The sequence below is a fragment of the Dunckerocampus dactyliophorus genome, chromosome 3 (assembly GCF_027744805.1).
Source record: "Dunckerocampus dactyliophorus isolate RoL2022-P2 chromosome 3, RoL_Ddac_1.1, whole genome shotgun sequence".
Taxonomy (NCBI): domain Eukaryota; kingdom Metazoa; phylum Chordata; class Actinopteri; order Syngnathiformes; family Syngnathidae; genus Dunckerocampus; species Dunckerocampus dactyliophorus.
The window spans coordinates 30,579,123-30,593,370 of NC_072821.1; the positions used below are offsets into that span (position 1 = coordinate 30,579,123).

At 40.0% G+C, this 14,248-nt stretch overlaps 1 protein-coding gene across 4 annotated transcripts in view; it reads left to right on the forward strand.

The window, feature by feature from the left end:
- Positions 1 to 14,248, forward strand: part of LOC129178507 (multiple epidermal growth factor-like domains protein 11) — a 164,034-nt gene that overhangs the window by 72,706 nt on the left and 77,080 nt on the right. For all 4 annotated transcript variants that reach the window (XM_054770793.1, XM_054770796.1, XM_054770795.1 and 1 more), the window contains exon 5: positions 114 to 206. In XM_054770793.1, coding sequence (XP_054626768.1) covers positions 114 to 206 — 93 coding nt within the window. The remainder of the gene's footprint in view (positions 1 to 113; positions 207 to 14,248) is intronic.

Below are 14,248 nucleotides of genomic sequence, written 5' to 3' on the forward strand. Positions count from 1 at the left end.
GTCTGTCCCTTTTGCAGTAAAAGTCGATCAACAGGGTCTTGATTGTCAGTGTGAGTGAGATAGCATGATAATTGATGGTCGGTAACATACTTTGTACTGTCTTTTCATTTCAGCCTTGTGTACTGAGGAGTGTGCCCACGGTCGGTGTGTCTCTCCGGACACTTGCCAGTGTGAGCCGGGCTGGGGTGGACTGGACTGCTCCAGTGGTGAGTTCAAATGCTGTTGTGTGTCACAGCAGCAGTGTGAGAAGTTTTACCAACAGAGGTCCTAAACAGAGGGCCAAAAAACATTAAAGCGAGCACTGAAGTTGATGTTTTACCATTAGACAAGGAGCTTAATCGAGTAAAAAGGTCACCTGCGTGCAATTGGAATGATCCTTCACTAACACCAAGTCCAGCACAACAGGAGCAAAGCAAAATGAGCAGTGAGATTTCCAAGGGTTATGGCTGTGCGAGAGATGCCCCTGGGTGCCAGCTTTTAAAAGATGAAAAAAAGATGGAAAAAAAAACGTTCTGTTCTCTTGAGTTTTTGTGGGAGTGGGAACTTCTACTTAAATGGTACCTAAATGAGCTTCTACATCACTCACACTGTACACAGAACACATGAAGGACATATAAAATGCAATAATAAAAAGATTAGATACATAAATGAAATGAAAGAGTAATAAAAACTCTTTTATTGCTGTGGGTGTCTTGCAGGCCTTTCTATCTTCTTAAATAAGAGTCTTCTTGTAGCAACGCACAGAATTTATGATCCTCCTAACCTTCAATAATCTTCATCCTTCATGATGGTTGCGACAGTTGAGCGGTTGTGTCCAAAAGAGTGGCCAATATTGGCGGCCGTTTCTCCCCTCTCTAAGCTTTTCATGGTATTCATTTTTACTTCCATGGTGATGGCTTTCCTTTTCTTTGGCGCACTGCTGCTTGGGAGACATAATAAAGCACAAAAAGTTAACTAATAAATAGGGATGCTAAGATCGATCAGCCATCGATCAGTATTGGCCTATTGCCGCAGGAAAGCATATGATATGCTGATCAATGGCTTTCGGTGCCGATCCCAAAAAACGATCACCTGTGGCTCGTACTATTGCAGCCTGTAGAGATCCATGTGTGCAGTGTAGTGTCCCCCTCCCCTTTTCCCTCACGCTGCGCAGGTGTGTGCCAGCAAACCCAGCATATCATCTTTGCCATTTGTGAAGCTGATGTAAAGTTTGCAAACTGCAACTCATGCCATGAAAAAGATCTCTCAGGGGTAGCCTGTTAAATAGCTTTAACTTAATTTGGCATTTGAAGAACAAACATTTGACGTATTTTGAGGTTTTGAGGCTCAAGGTGCTGCAACAATCAGTCAAACGGCAGCTAATGTAGTCAATACTCGATCATATGTGTGTGACCGAAGGCTAAGCAAATAACCCGAAAAATAATTGAATTCATCGGACTAGTTAACGAGCCTTTCTGTGTGGTGGAAGACACCGGGTTACGCCGACTGCTCCCTCGCTTGGAGCCCAGCTGCTGCTACCTGGAAGTCCTGCCAGACGATGTACTCTCACATCAAAAGTCCCTTAAAAAAGGCGTCTCATCCTCTGTATGTTTCACCAGTGTTATACTGTATGTTCTCTTGAAAAAGTAAGTCAAATATGTTTTTGTCTAAATTAAGGTTCCTTTTTTCAGATCATATATCCCAGGGGTGGCCATACTTTTTCCAGCGAGGGCCACATAGTGAAAAGTGAAACGATACAAGGGCCACTTTGATATTTTGTAAACCAACACATGTACATGCTAAGAATTTATTTATTTTTATTTTTTTTAAACTGTGTCTTAGCTTTGTGAAAAAGTGTATTATTAGTAGGAAGTTTGGTCTTTCGCTCCCCCCCCCCACCCCCCCCCCCCTCATTTTTGCTGTTCTTTTGTGTTTTTAATTTACCAAATATTTAGATCTTCTTCTCATAATATTATGACATTATTCTCATAATATTGTCACTTTCTTCCCATAATATTATAACTTATTCACCCCAACTGAATTTCCCAAAAATTACAACTTTATTTTGTCGTATTACGACTTTAAATACAAATATATTTTTCTTTAATATTTCAACTATGTTGCTAAAATGCCATTATTTTTCCTCATAATATTAGTAGTTTATTCTCGTAAAATTTAGGCTTTTTTTGTCGTCATAATACAACTTTTTTCTTGTAATATTTTGACTTCTAAAATACTTAAAATTACATTAGTTTTTTCCGTTTCTGATGGTTTTTTTTAATTTTGTTTTTCCAACTATTTTAAATTTCTTCTTGTAAATGTTCATCTTGTAATTATGACTTTATTCCCATAATATTTGTAGTTTATTCTCGTAACATTATAACTTTAGGCTCCAGCATACCCACAACCCCGGTGAGCACAAGCGTGAAAAAAATGTATGGAAGGATTATAAATTGAATGCTAATGTTCCAAAAATGACAACTACATTCTTTGTTTTGTTTGTTTCTCATAATATTACGTTTAAAAATGTTAAAAATACCGTCTTTTTTTATATTTCAACTTCATGACACTAAAATGATGTTATCTTTTCTCACAATATTGCAACACCATTCTCATAAAAATGACTTTTTCTCTTTCTCTTTCTTTTTCTCTTAATATTTTGACTTAATTCTTGTAAAATTACTGCAGATTTTTTCCATTTTTGCTCTTGCTGTTTTTTTTTTTGTTTTCTTGTTAAATTATATTTTTAGAAAGTGTTGCAGGCCAATAAAAAAAACAGTTGTGTGGCGCAAATGGCCCCTTTGGAGCACTTTGGACACCTCTAATATAGCCAATAGCAGGGGTGCAGGCAGGAATTCTGGGCCCCCTGAAAAAAAAAAAAATCACATTGGGTCCCCCTTTTTATTTTTTAATGAATTGTCCCAACCTTTCCCTCCACACGGCACCCATGGGCAATACCACTCATCATAAATGAATTGAAAAATTTTAGTAACACCATGTGATCACTATCGGTATCAGCTGATCTCACTCATGGATGATCGGTATCGGAATCGGCAACATAAAACCCTGATCGCAGCACCCCTACTAATGAGCGATGCTATTCTTTTTCAGTGTGGCTGAGCAGACACACACAGCATTCTTCTGCTGCGCTGGAACGCACTCATCCACCAGTTCTCGGGCGGGTCTCGTGTTTTCGGACCAATATTAACTTTTTAATTAATGCATGGGAGCGCGAAAAGTCGCAACACAGAATGTTCTAAAGCGAGGACCACCAGAATTTTAATACTAGTTTAGTTTACTTTAGAAAATACTTTTTTCGTGCCTTTGTTTACCTGATTTTTAAAGACATGATTCAAAAGAAGTCATATTGCAAGCGAGAACAGGCCTATTTTAGAGTGAGATTTAGTTGTTTTTTGGGAAAGCAAACAAACGGTTAAAGAGCGTCTTAAGGTGGATTTGTTCATTGGATTATCAGCGCCGTATTTTCACCTGAGCCTGAAACCTCCTTTACTGCCGTCCCTGCAAAATGTTTGTGTGTCTTGTATGCTGGTATTGACACGTCGTAAGTCATACAGCCAACACATTGTTTAGCTTTCTTTATTGCTGCCTGGGAGTCAATCAGCTGAGCCACATCCAAAACAAGGGTCTGGTAAATCTACTGCCACTTTTAGGCTAAGGGAAGCAGAAAGATTGAGTATCGGCTGTCAGTTTAAGGATAAAAGAAAATTGGACTGAGAAGACATTCTTGTATTTTAGGTTTTGGGTGACCGTCATCTCCATTCTTTTATTTATCATGGCGATGTATTTGGTCCTACAGCTGTTAAATCAATATGTATTCGACTTGTTGCAGGTAGGGTAACGGTATGAAAGGCCTATCTAAAATCTGGGAAACAAAATAAATCAAATATCCTCTGGCAATGTACCGCTGCAGATTATTACACCATAGCAGGAAGTCTCTTCCTTGTCACATGTCAATATTAGAATGCGTTATTTGTTTATTACCTCTGAGAAAATGTTATGTGTTGTAAAAATGCATTGTAGTGAGAGCGCCTCGACGCTCCCGTGGTGATATTGAACACGGCCCTCAGCACATTGTGCTACATTGTCTGCTTGCTCTCATCACAATGAGCGAATACATCTTGTAGTCTGTTATAGATCTGGATTGTTATGTTTGTTGTTTCTAATATTCCATGTTAGGATGAAAGGAGTCTTTGTGATGACTGCCTCATTAATTTAGCAGGTAGCGGCGGCATGAATTGAATGCTTACGGAGATCTTAATGCGTTACTTATAGGACACTGTCATCACCGGATGTTCATTGTTGGACAACACTCACTGCTTTAATTCGAGCCCAGCTAACTGAAGAGTAGTGATGGTAAAGTCGATTCCTTTTACTGACTCGAGTCACTCACTGAAGTGAATCTGGTAGTTGATTCGTTCGATTCACCTTTCGGCAGCCGAGCTATAGATGCTTGGCGAGCACCCGTGAGTCAGTGAAAGTCAGGAAGGGAAAAGGACAGTTGCTTTGACGCAGGAGCTTCAAAATGCAAACAAGCATTAAAGTAAAATAGGCTCTTTCATCAGCTGGTCAAAAGACCACAGCCTTTAAACGACAAAATCTGGGCAACCAATGTTGTTTTCTGTTCACACTGTCATGATCTCTTGAGGGCAAAGGCAAAACAGCTTTCTCTCTTTGAACGTGGTCGAATTGTTGAGCCTCTCGGAGCGTGCCATTGCTGCTGAGGTTGGACACAGTAAGGCAGTCATTTGAAATGTCTTCAAACAAAAACTAAAAAGTCAAGTGGTAGACCCAAAAAAATGTCACCGGCCCTGAGCCGACTGTCCGTCAAGACACAGGACAAAATAAATAATAAATAAATAATAATATTGGTGCCGAGTACAGTCCAATAACCATCAGATGGCATCTGCGAGAAAAGGGTTTCAAGAAGGAAAAAAAGGCTTCAAAAGCCTTGTCTCCTTCAACGCCACAAAATTGCCTGAGGGCACCAAACACAGGACATTGAAAGGTGGAATAAAGTTTTACTCTCTGATGAGAAAAAATGTAACCTTGACAGTCCTAATGGAGATCCCACCTGAGATGTTTTCTACACGGCACAGTGGAGGGGGCACCATCATGCTTTTCCCTTCAATACAACAATAGAGCTTCAGGTTGTGCAGGGGTGTCAAACGGCATATGAAAAAAATGTGTGTTTTGAATGACTCGTTCATGACTCTCACGTCTGTACTGAACAGTGAGTAATTGGACAAGCCTGATGGGAAAAAAAATCAGTGTTTAATTTGTATTCCATTTAAAACCAACACTGAAAAAAACAACACTGAAATAACGGACAACAACGTGTTCTTTCATAGACGAGATGCTGCACAAGATTGGGAGAGATTTTAACATTAATTTTAAGAGAAGTACAATGAAAATATATGACTGGACACACATCAATTTTTGTAGTATAGTATATATTTATTTAACAGTCACAAAACAGCGCAGGTGCATGCGTAGCAACAAGTAGCAAACAGCTGTTCGGATGGGGGGGAAAAAAAACAGCCTCACGTCATTCATTGATGCTGACGCTAAGCTGGATTCCAACGTGTGCCTGAAGTGCATTTCAAATAATGCCTTGCACACTGCCGCTTCCATATTATTGTATTAACATTCATAGTAGCGATGCTTTCTCGTTCACAGTCAAATTGGCTTCTGGCTGCTCTGTTCTCATGACAAAGCTTTTCTCCAAACGAGAAATCTTGTCACGGTTTAATCTTGCGAGATCTCATCGCATGAAAGTCACACAACGCGAGATTTAAACACCCCTAATCGTTTGTTTTCTAAACTAGAGCAAAAAAATAAGAAGTTTTGGTTTGACATGTTTTGAAAGCGGCAAATCGCACGCCAAAATATGTAAGTATGCACTAGCAGAACGGCGACAGCTTAAGCAACGCAGGCTGCCTCCTCCCTCTCCAACTTCTTCCAGGTGAACTCAAATAAGAAAAACCAAAAGTTTTTTTGCTTTAGTATAAAAACCCAATCTTGAAAAAAGACTGTTTGAGACGCTGAGTTTACCTAGAGAAGGTTTCGAGGGGTAGGAGCCAGCCTGCGTTGCTTATGCTGGCGGCGTGACGCTAGTGCATAATTACATATTTTGGCATGCAATTTGACACTTTCAAAACCATGTGTAATTATGTCAGCAAAACATCCAGACACGTCATTTTGTGTATTCTTAATTCTCCCGGTCCTCCTCTGTCATCTTCTACATTTGATTATATGTACACCCATGTGCTTCCAGGTGAACTTGGTGTACTAAACTGAACCCCAAGAATGAACTTTATAAATTCAATTACTATCTTCATATTTGATTTAATTAATAGATGTAAAATAAGACCAACAAAATGTTATTCATTTTTGAAATTTAGTTTAAAAAAGCTAATTATGAAAAAACAAATCATTGTTTGTATTTTTAGTGTTGGTGTGTTAGACTGACGCAGACTTAACGTGTTGTCAGCATAACCGAAACGTAAACTAACCATTTGCACATTTACTTGTGACTTTGGTCATAGACATAACGAGAATGGGCAATAATAAAGGGTTTTTTAAATTGTGATTCTTCTGTTTTCATATGATATAGTAGGCTTTTTTTAGATATGTTTTTTTTTTCCCGTCACTTTTTGTTATTGTTTTCTTTTGGTATTGCCCTTTTTGCTGTTGTGTTTTTGTTGGCACTAGTCATGCTTGTCACTCCTTTGGACTTGTAGCCATGGGGTAAATAAACTGTTGGTGCCTCACGTCCCTGCATCGGGGTCCAAAGCACACTGTTTGTCACAAAAACAGCTTAAGAAATTGCTGAACTTGGAAAATGTGTGAAAAAGTCCCATTGTCTTAAATTTGATGTGAGAGAGAAATATTATTATTTCGCAAAATTGGTGGACAAAGGTTTTTGGCAAGAAGGTGCAGGTGCACGTTGTCCTGTGCTGCAGTGAAACAGATTAGCTTGCAGAGCTTCAGCTGTCTCCACGGCGTTTTTTTTTTTTTTTTTTTTGGTCTGCTGGAATTGTAGCGTGGGCAGAAGTGGGGTGAAGCAATGAGAAGAAGTGGCGAAGACAATAAATGAGACGTCTCTTTGAAAGATGAGCATCGAATCATGTGTAAAGACAAACTATGATGGACATGATGCTGTAAATATGGTGAAGATTATCACAAACGATAAGATAAAGGGAATGAAAGTACAAAGAATAAAACAGTTGGGGGAAAAAAAGCAGCCAATTTGCCGAGTGAATAATTTCTACTGAAGAATCTTAACATCGTCAAACTTCTGCTCAGTTTGAAAACAAATTCGACAGTGAAACAATGGTTGTATTTTTTTATTTGTGTGAAACGTAATGCAAACGAGACTTCAAGCAGTAGTACTTCTGAGGACATAAATGGGAAACTTTCAGTCTTGATGTGCACACAATTTTGATCAATTGTAGTGATAAAATTAAGCTTAGTTTTTATGGCTTTCAAGGCCAGACATTTAACAAAATAAATGTGAGAAAACGATGAAATGAAGAAAATAAATGACAAGATAAACAAACACCGGTCTGCTTTGTCCTTTTTAAACTTTTCGAATACAGAAGATCCCAGCATATTCGCTGTTCAGCATTTGCAACCCCACAAATTTGCGGACAAAATATGACATTTTTTTATTTGTGGGAACTTTTGTTTAGCGTACAATATGTCTTACCACAGCATTAATACACTGCATGAGTGCAACTATGTTTTTATGTTTTTTTAATGTATTTTTTCCACAAAATGTCCTTGTTAGCAGCTTACTAATACATGGCAACAGGAAGTGGAAGACGGGTCTGTCTCCCGTCTATGATGTTATTAGCAGGTTGACTCTGCAGTTCCTTGCTAACTAACACAGTTATGCCACAAGTCTAAAAAATGTTAACACAAAACACGTTTTTATAGTTTTACATGCAGGACATTTAAGGTTACTTTTACCTTAATTGAGGACATGATCGTGATAAAGACACAGCGTGGCAGCGAGGTCAACACACACACCGCATTGGTGTTTTGCTGCGAGTTATTTCTTGAGTTCAATAGTGTTTCTCGCCTTTATCTCAATGCTGGTACTTGCAACTTTCTTTGGCTCCATTTTGGGTTATTTTTTGCAGCCATGATCAAAAGAAAAGCAGAGACTTGAGATGAGAAACTATCAAATCCAAGAAATAACTCATGGCAAAGCACAAAGGTGTCCATGTTGATCTCACTGCCCCATTGTGTCTTTGGCAACAGTCACGTCTTCAAGCAAAGTACGTCTGCTTAAATATACATATTTTTAAAACTACCAATAGGTAGTATTCAATCACAAAACAGCTTGATTTATTGATTAATATAGTTTGGAAATTGGAAGTGCCAAGTAGCGAGGGACGACTGTATAGCCAGAGCCTTGTTGCCCCCGATACAGTCCAGCTGAAATTGAATGAATACCCTGAGATTACAGTGACCTGGATGAATGAGAATATTCACAGCTAGTATTTTATGATGTAATTTGATCATAAATAAATACATTCTACATGTGGGAGACAGTTTTATTCGTCAAAAAGGCAGTCCTAATGATTTGTAGACATTGTATTATTGTGTGCATAACAGGGGACTAGCATACCTAGCTTGATCTCAACCAAAAATGTCTTCAAAAAAAAGTCTAATGGTGTATTTCAGGTAGCAAATTCTATGTTCCCAAGTGTTCTCGAACGTCATCTGAATATCTGTAATCATCCTCACAATTGTGTGCATGTTCAAGAGATGTGAAATCCTTGATGACATGCGGCGTGAGGTTGTTGCTGTTGTTGAGGTCAGCTTGTGTTTTAGGAGGCATTTTAGCAGGATTCACTTCAATAACGTTCATTGGGGTACTGCCGCTTGGGAGACATAATGAAGTGTAAAAAGTGAACGAATGAACAATTTTATCCTTCCTCAGTGTGGCTGAGCAGGCACACACGTACTGTTGTCCTTTAAGTACTGTAGTTCTTCAACGGGTCTCGTGTTTAATGACCAAAATTAAGTTTTTGATTAATACTATATGGAAGCCCTCTTGTCACCGCGGAACGTTGTAACAGGGAACATCGTAAACCGAGGACCAGGACAGCTCAGAGACATAGTCTCTTCAGCGTGTCCTTGGTCTTCCCCGAGGCCTCCTACTGGTCAGACTTGCCCTGAGCGCCTCCTCATGGAGGTATCCTGACCAGATGCCCGAGCCAACTCATCTGGCTCCTCTCAATGCGGAGGAGCAGCGGTTCTACTCTGAGTCTCTCCCAGATGGCAGTGTTCCTCATCGTATCTTTACGGGAGAGTCCATCCACCCTACGGAGGAAACTCATTTCGGCCACTTGTACCCACGATCTTATCCTTTCGGTCACTACCCAAAGCTCATGACCATAGGTGAGGGTAGGAACGTGTAGATCAACCGTTAAATTGAGAGCTAGGCTCAGCTTCCTCTTCACCACCAACCAGACAAGTCCACCGCACCAATCGGCCTCTCGACCTTGAACCCATATATTGTAGTTCAAAAAAGTTTTGTTGTAAGTTCTGGAAAAGAGACAGAGGCCATTGCAAAGTGCAATGTTAGCATGAATACACTAACTGCTTGTCGCTCATCATTGACACAATTAGGAAAGTGTACATTGGGGAATTTGTTTTATACGTGTACTCCACCTTTTTCTTCTTGTTGGCTTCTCGTGCGTGTGGCAGAGAGAGTTCATGAGATGTGCTCAAGTAAATAATTTATATAGGTCTAAAAGGTTAAGTTCTCAGTAAGAAGACAGGAGGATGAGCTGGAAGAAAAAGACAAAAGTACGGCCGACTAAGACGTGACATGCTTCGTGAGGAGATGAGTTTTCAATCCCCACCGGTACGTAAGCGGTGACTCTGCAGTCCTGAATGAGATGGGAAGGTCATCCTTCCACCGGGAGACGGGGGGGGGGAACAAAGTCTGGGCTCTGAGAGGCAATCACCATAGGAAAGAAGGAACTAAGCCGCTGGTTTGAGCTGATAGGCTGCTGTTGGCTAAATACGAGACAAAGACCCCTGGGAAGAGTCTGCAGTTTGGCTTTTCATGAAGATTTCTTGTATTACAAAAAGCTACCGTGGCGCACTCACCTAGCTCCTGTGTTTTTATCTTCAAACTTACATTCAAGGACTTCAGCTGGTATGCGAAATGTTTAGAGCGCAAATCATGTTATATATGATGACCTACTGTAGACTCAGCGCTAAGAAGGATGAGTGAAGTTTCTACAAGCAAACACTAGTGAAATTAATTATGAGATAGGACGAGATACCTGCCGACTTTGTAGATTCTGCTTACTTGAGGAGATATGAGCTTGTGTCCTCCCAAACCTTCTGCAAGGGCACGTGTGTGAACCGTCACGGGTGATGGTGAACCAGATTTGTTGAGCTTAACACCGTATTTAATTCTGTATCACGTACAGTCGTCCCTTTGCCACTTTGCAGTTTGAACATCGCTCCCTCACTCTTTTTAAAAAAATGTATAATTAATTAAAAAATAATTTTGTGGTTGACTATGGCCAATATTAGTCAACAAATATTAAAACAAATCACCTGTAGTATCCTACACTGGTCACGAGGCGTCAGTAATGTTACATTGATGAGACATTACCTTACATTGCATTACATTAACTTGCACTGCATGGAGCCAGCATTGGAAAAAAAGCTCTCCTCCCATTCCGCGTGGAAGTGGTACGTTTCAAGCTTCTAACTTTGTCCTTCTTCCCCACTCAGTTTAAAACACTTTCTTAAGTTTAGAATAAATAAATTACAGGCTAACTAGTTAGCTTGGTAGCATGGGATGCTTAAAGCTGCGGCCGTCTCTTGTATCCCTGCAGTGATCCTGTAACCTGAAGTGGTACGTTTCAAGCTTCTAACTTTGTCCTTCTTCCCCACTCAGTTTAAAACACTTTCTTAAGTTTAGAATAAATAAATTACAGGCTAACTAGTTAGCTTGGTAGCATGGGATGCTTAAAGCTGCGGCCGTCTCTTGAGTCCCTGCAGTGATCCTGTAACCTGCGCGTAAGTGTTGCGCAATGTGGTGTAAACAAAGATAGCAGAAGTACAGCATTGTCCATTATTTTACAGATGTACGTGTATGTCAGACTGGCTCGCTCCGTCGTGGTTCGAACATCGCTCCCTCACTTTCAAAAGTGAATTAATAAATGATCGCTGTTTCGTGGTTGTCTACGGCTTATTATTAGTCCAAAAAATGCCAGTGTTATGTATTGTTGGCCTAAATTAAGCATTGTCAAGCATGAGAATGTTTTAAATCAGGGATCTCAAACTCAGTTTACCTGGGGGCCGCTGGAGGTAGGGTCTGGGTGAAGCTGAGCCGCATTAAGTGTTGGGAGTAGGGCTGGGAATCTGAGGGTACAATACGCGATGCATGGCTCACGATTACGATAATATCTTGATAAGGTGACAGGGTGAACCAAAAAAATAAAAAATCATAGTTTGTATTTTGCTGCATTGAGCTGGGATGGACTCCAGCTCACTCATGACCCTAATGAGGACAAGCGGTATAGACAATGGGTGGAATTTTCGTAGCATATTTTAACCAGAATACAAGCAGCAATGATGCAAAAAGAATGATACTGTTTTTGTGCAACAGAAGTGTAAACAGTATTTTAGTTTAGGTGTCTGACAAATAGTAAAGCTATTTTAAACTCATTCAGAAAACACAACATCTCATGTCTCTGAAGTAGATCAACTTTATAAAGTAGAAGCATAACAAAAATAAATATGTAGTGTAGTATGGTAGTAGTGATGTATTCACTGGAAAAAGACAGCGAATGACCGCATAAGGTTGAACAGCACAACAATCCATCCATCCATTTTCTATACCGCTTATCCTCATTAGGGTCGCGGGGGCATGCTGGAGCCTATCCCAGCTGACTTCGGGCGACAGGCAGGGTACACCCTGGACTGGTTGCCAGCCAATCGCAGGGCACATACAAACAAACAACCATTCACACTCACATTCATACCTATGGACAATTTAGAGTCTCCAATTAACCTAACATGCATGTTTTTGGAATGTGGGAGGAAACCGGAGTACCCGGAGAAAACCCACACACAACCCACACCCAGCATTGTGGTACTGGGGTTGCTGAAGTTCTGTTATATTACATGTTGTCCTGTCATTTTTGTTTTGTTGTGTTAGCACCGCCTTTGTAGGTAGTGTCCCCCTGTTCATTTTGTTGTGACAAGCCTACTGTTACGTCAGTGATGTGTAATGCTTGCTTTTTATGAGTAACAGTGGCCTAGCTCAGACCTTGTGGCTGCATTTACATTATTCTTCTACGCAAAGTTGCGGGTTGCAAAATATGACCTGGGGCTGTAAATGTCCCACGGACCACGAGTTTGAGACCACGTTTCAAATAAACTAAAATACAAATACAATTTAAGGCAAGACAAGACGATGAACTGTTGTCTGCACTAGTAACGTGCACCAGACTTGATTGCCAATGGCAGGCTTTTATTATTTTATAATTATTTATCTGTTGCGGCCGTACTCCAGCTAAAACTCAGCTGAATCCCTGGTGTCACTTCCTGTCCACATGTCCGGAACATATTTATTGAGACACACACAAGCACGATTCCTATATATATCTTGAATGGCTTATTTTCTACGATTATATGTACCTTACATTGGGTAATATGAGTGTAAAGGTGGCCGCACGGTGGTCTAGTGGTTAGCATGTTGGCCACACAGTCACAGTCTGGATATCGGGAAGACCTTGGTTCGATTGTCCCTTGGGCATACCTGTGTGGAGTTTGCATGTTCTCCCCGTGTGTGCGTGGGTTTCCTCCCACATTCCAAAAACATGCATGTTAGGTTAATTGGCGACTCTAAATTGTCCATAGGCATGAATGTGAGTGTGAATGGTTGTTTGTCTATATGTGCCCTGCGATTGGCTGGCGACCAGTCCAGGGTGTACCCCTCCTCTCGCCCAAAATCAGCTGGGATAGGCTCCAGCATGCCCCCGCGACCCTAATGAGGACAGACATAGAAAATAGATGGATGGATGCATGGAGTGTAAAGGTGACTTTAGGGGTGTCTAATAATGGTAAAAAAATATATATTTTGAAAGTCATAAACAGGTTTTCTATGCTCTCACTACAAAAATGTTTATTCCTATTTTGTGGAAATTCACTTATCCCGGTCGAGTCTGGAAGCAATTACTGTTACGATTACTGTATATGCCTTCAGTACACATGTCCTATTACTAGCTATCATTTTTCCATTCCTCTTCATGTATGCACAGAAAAACTGAAGAAATACCGAGGTACTTGTTAATCACACTGAAGACTTGAAACACACATGTAAAATTGCTCCAAAATTTTTTTTTCAAAATCTTTGACTTGAACATTTATTTAAATAAATAAATAAATAAGTACTTTTAATGTAAATGTTACAATTGAGATTTCAATAAACGGTGTCCTGCTGCCATATAGTGAAACAGAACAAGTGATACTTTATGTTAACATGCAAATTGGTTGGAAAATAACAACTTAAATGTCACGCTTTTGGTACCCCTTTCATGAGAATGACCCATATACAGTATATTTTCAATTTCAAGCATACAAGTATTACAACAACACATCAGCACAGTGTCTTTGCTTTCTGTCAGTCTCATGCGGCACAGTTTCATGTTGTATTGCAAATTGCTGCTTTCCTGTTTTTATACGCAGGGGTATCATAAAACTTGGACCAGTAGGCCTCACAGTCAGGAGTCTATTGACACTATTTCTCTTTCATAATGTCAATATGACTGTTGTGAAGGAGGTCAGTGTCAATGTGAGACACGTTTTAGTGGAAGTCACTCTCACTTTACACAGAACCCATGAAGTGAAAGACATAAAATAAAATACAGTAATAAAAAGGTACTAGATTGACATGAAACAGTAATAAAAAATAAAAATAAAACTCCTTTTTTCATCCCTGTGGTTGTATTGCACAGTGGAATGGGCGTTGCAAGGGAGAGAGAAACGGGCTTATTGGGAGGCGGAAGTCTCCGTAATGAGATCACACGCTGCCTAGTTATCACTGTCCTTTTCATAAGAGCAGATCCCTTCACATGTTCAAGGATACCGTCTTTATCCTTCATGATGGTTCTTGCAGCCACTGTTTTTGGGCATTTCTTCACTTTCTGAGCATTTTACCATGTCTAATTTTGCTTCACTTTTCACTTTCACTTTCCTTTTCTTT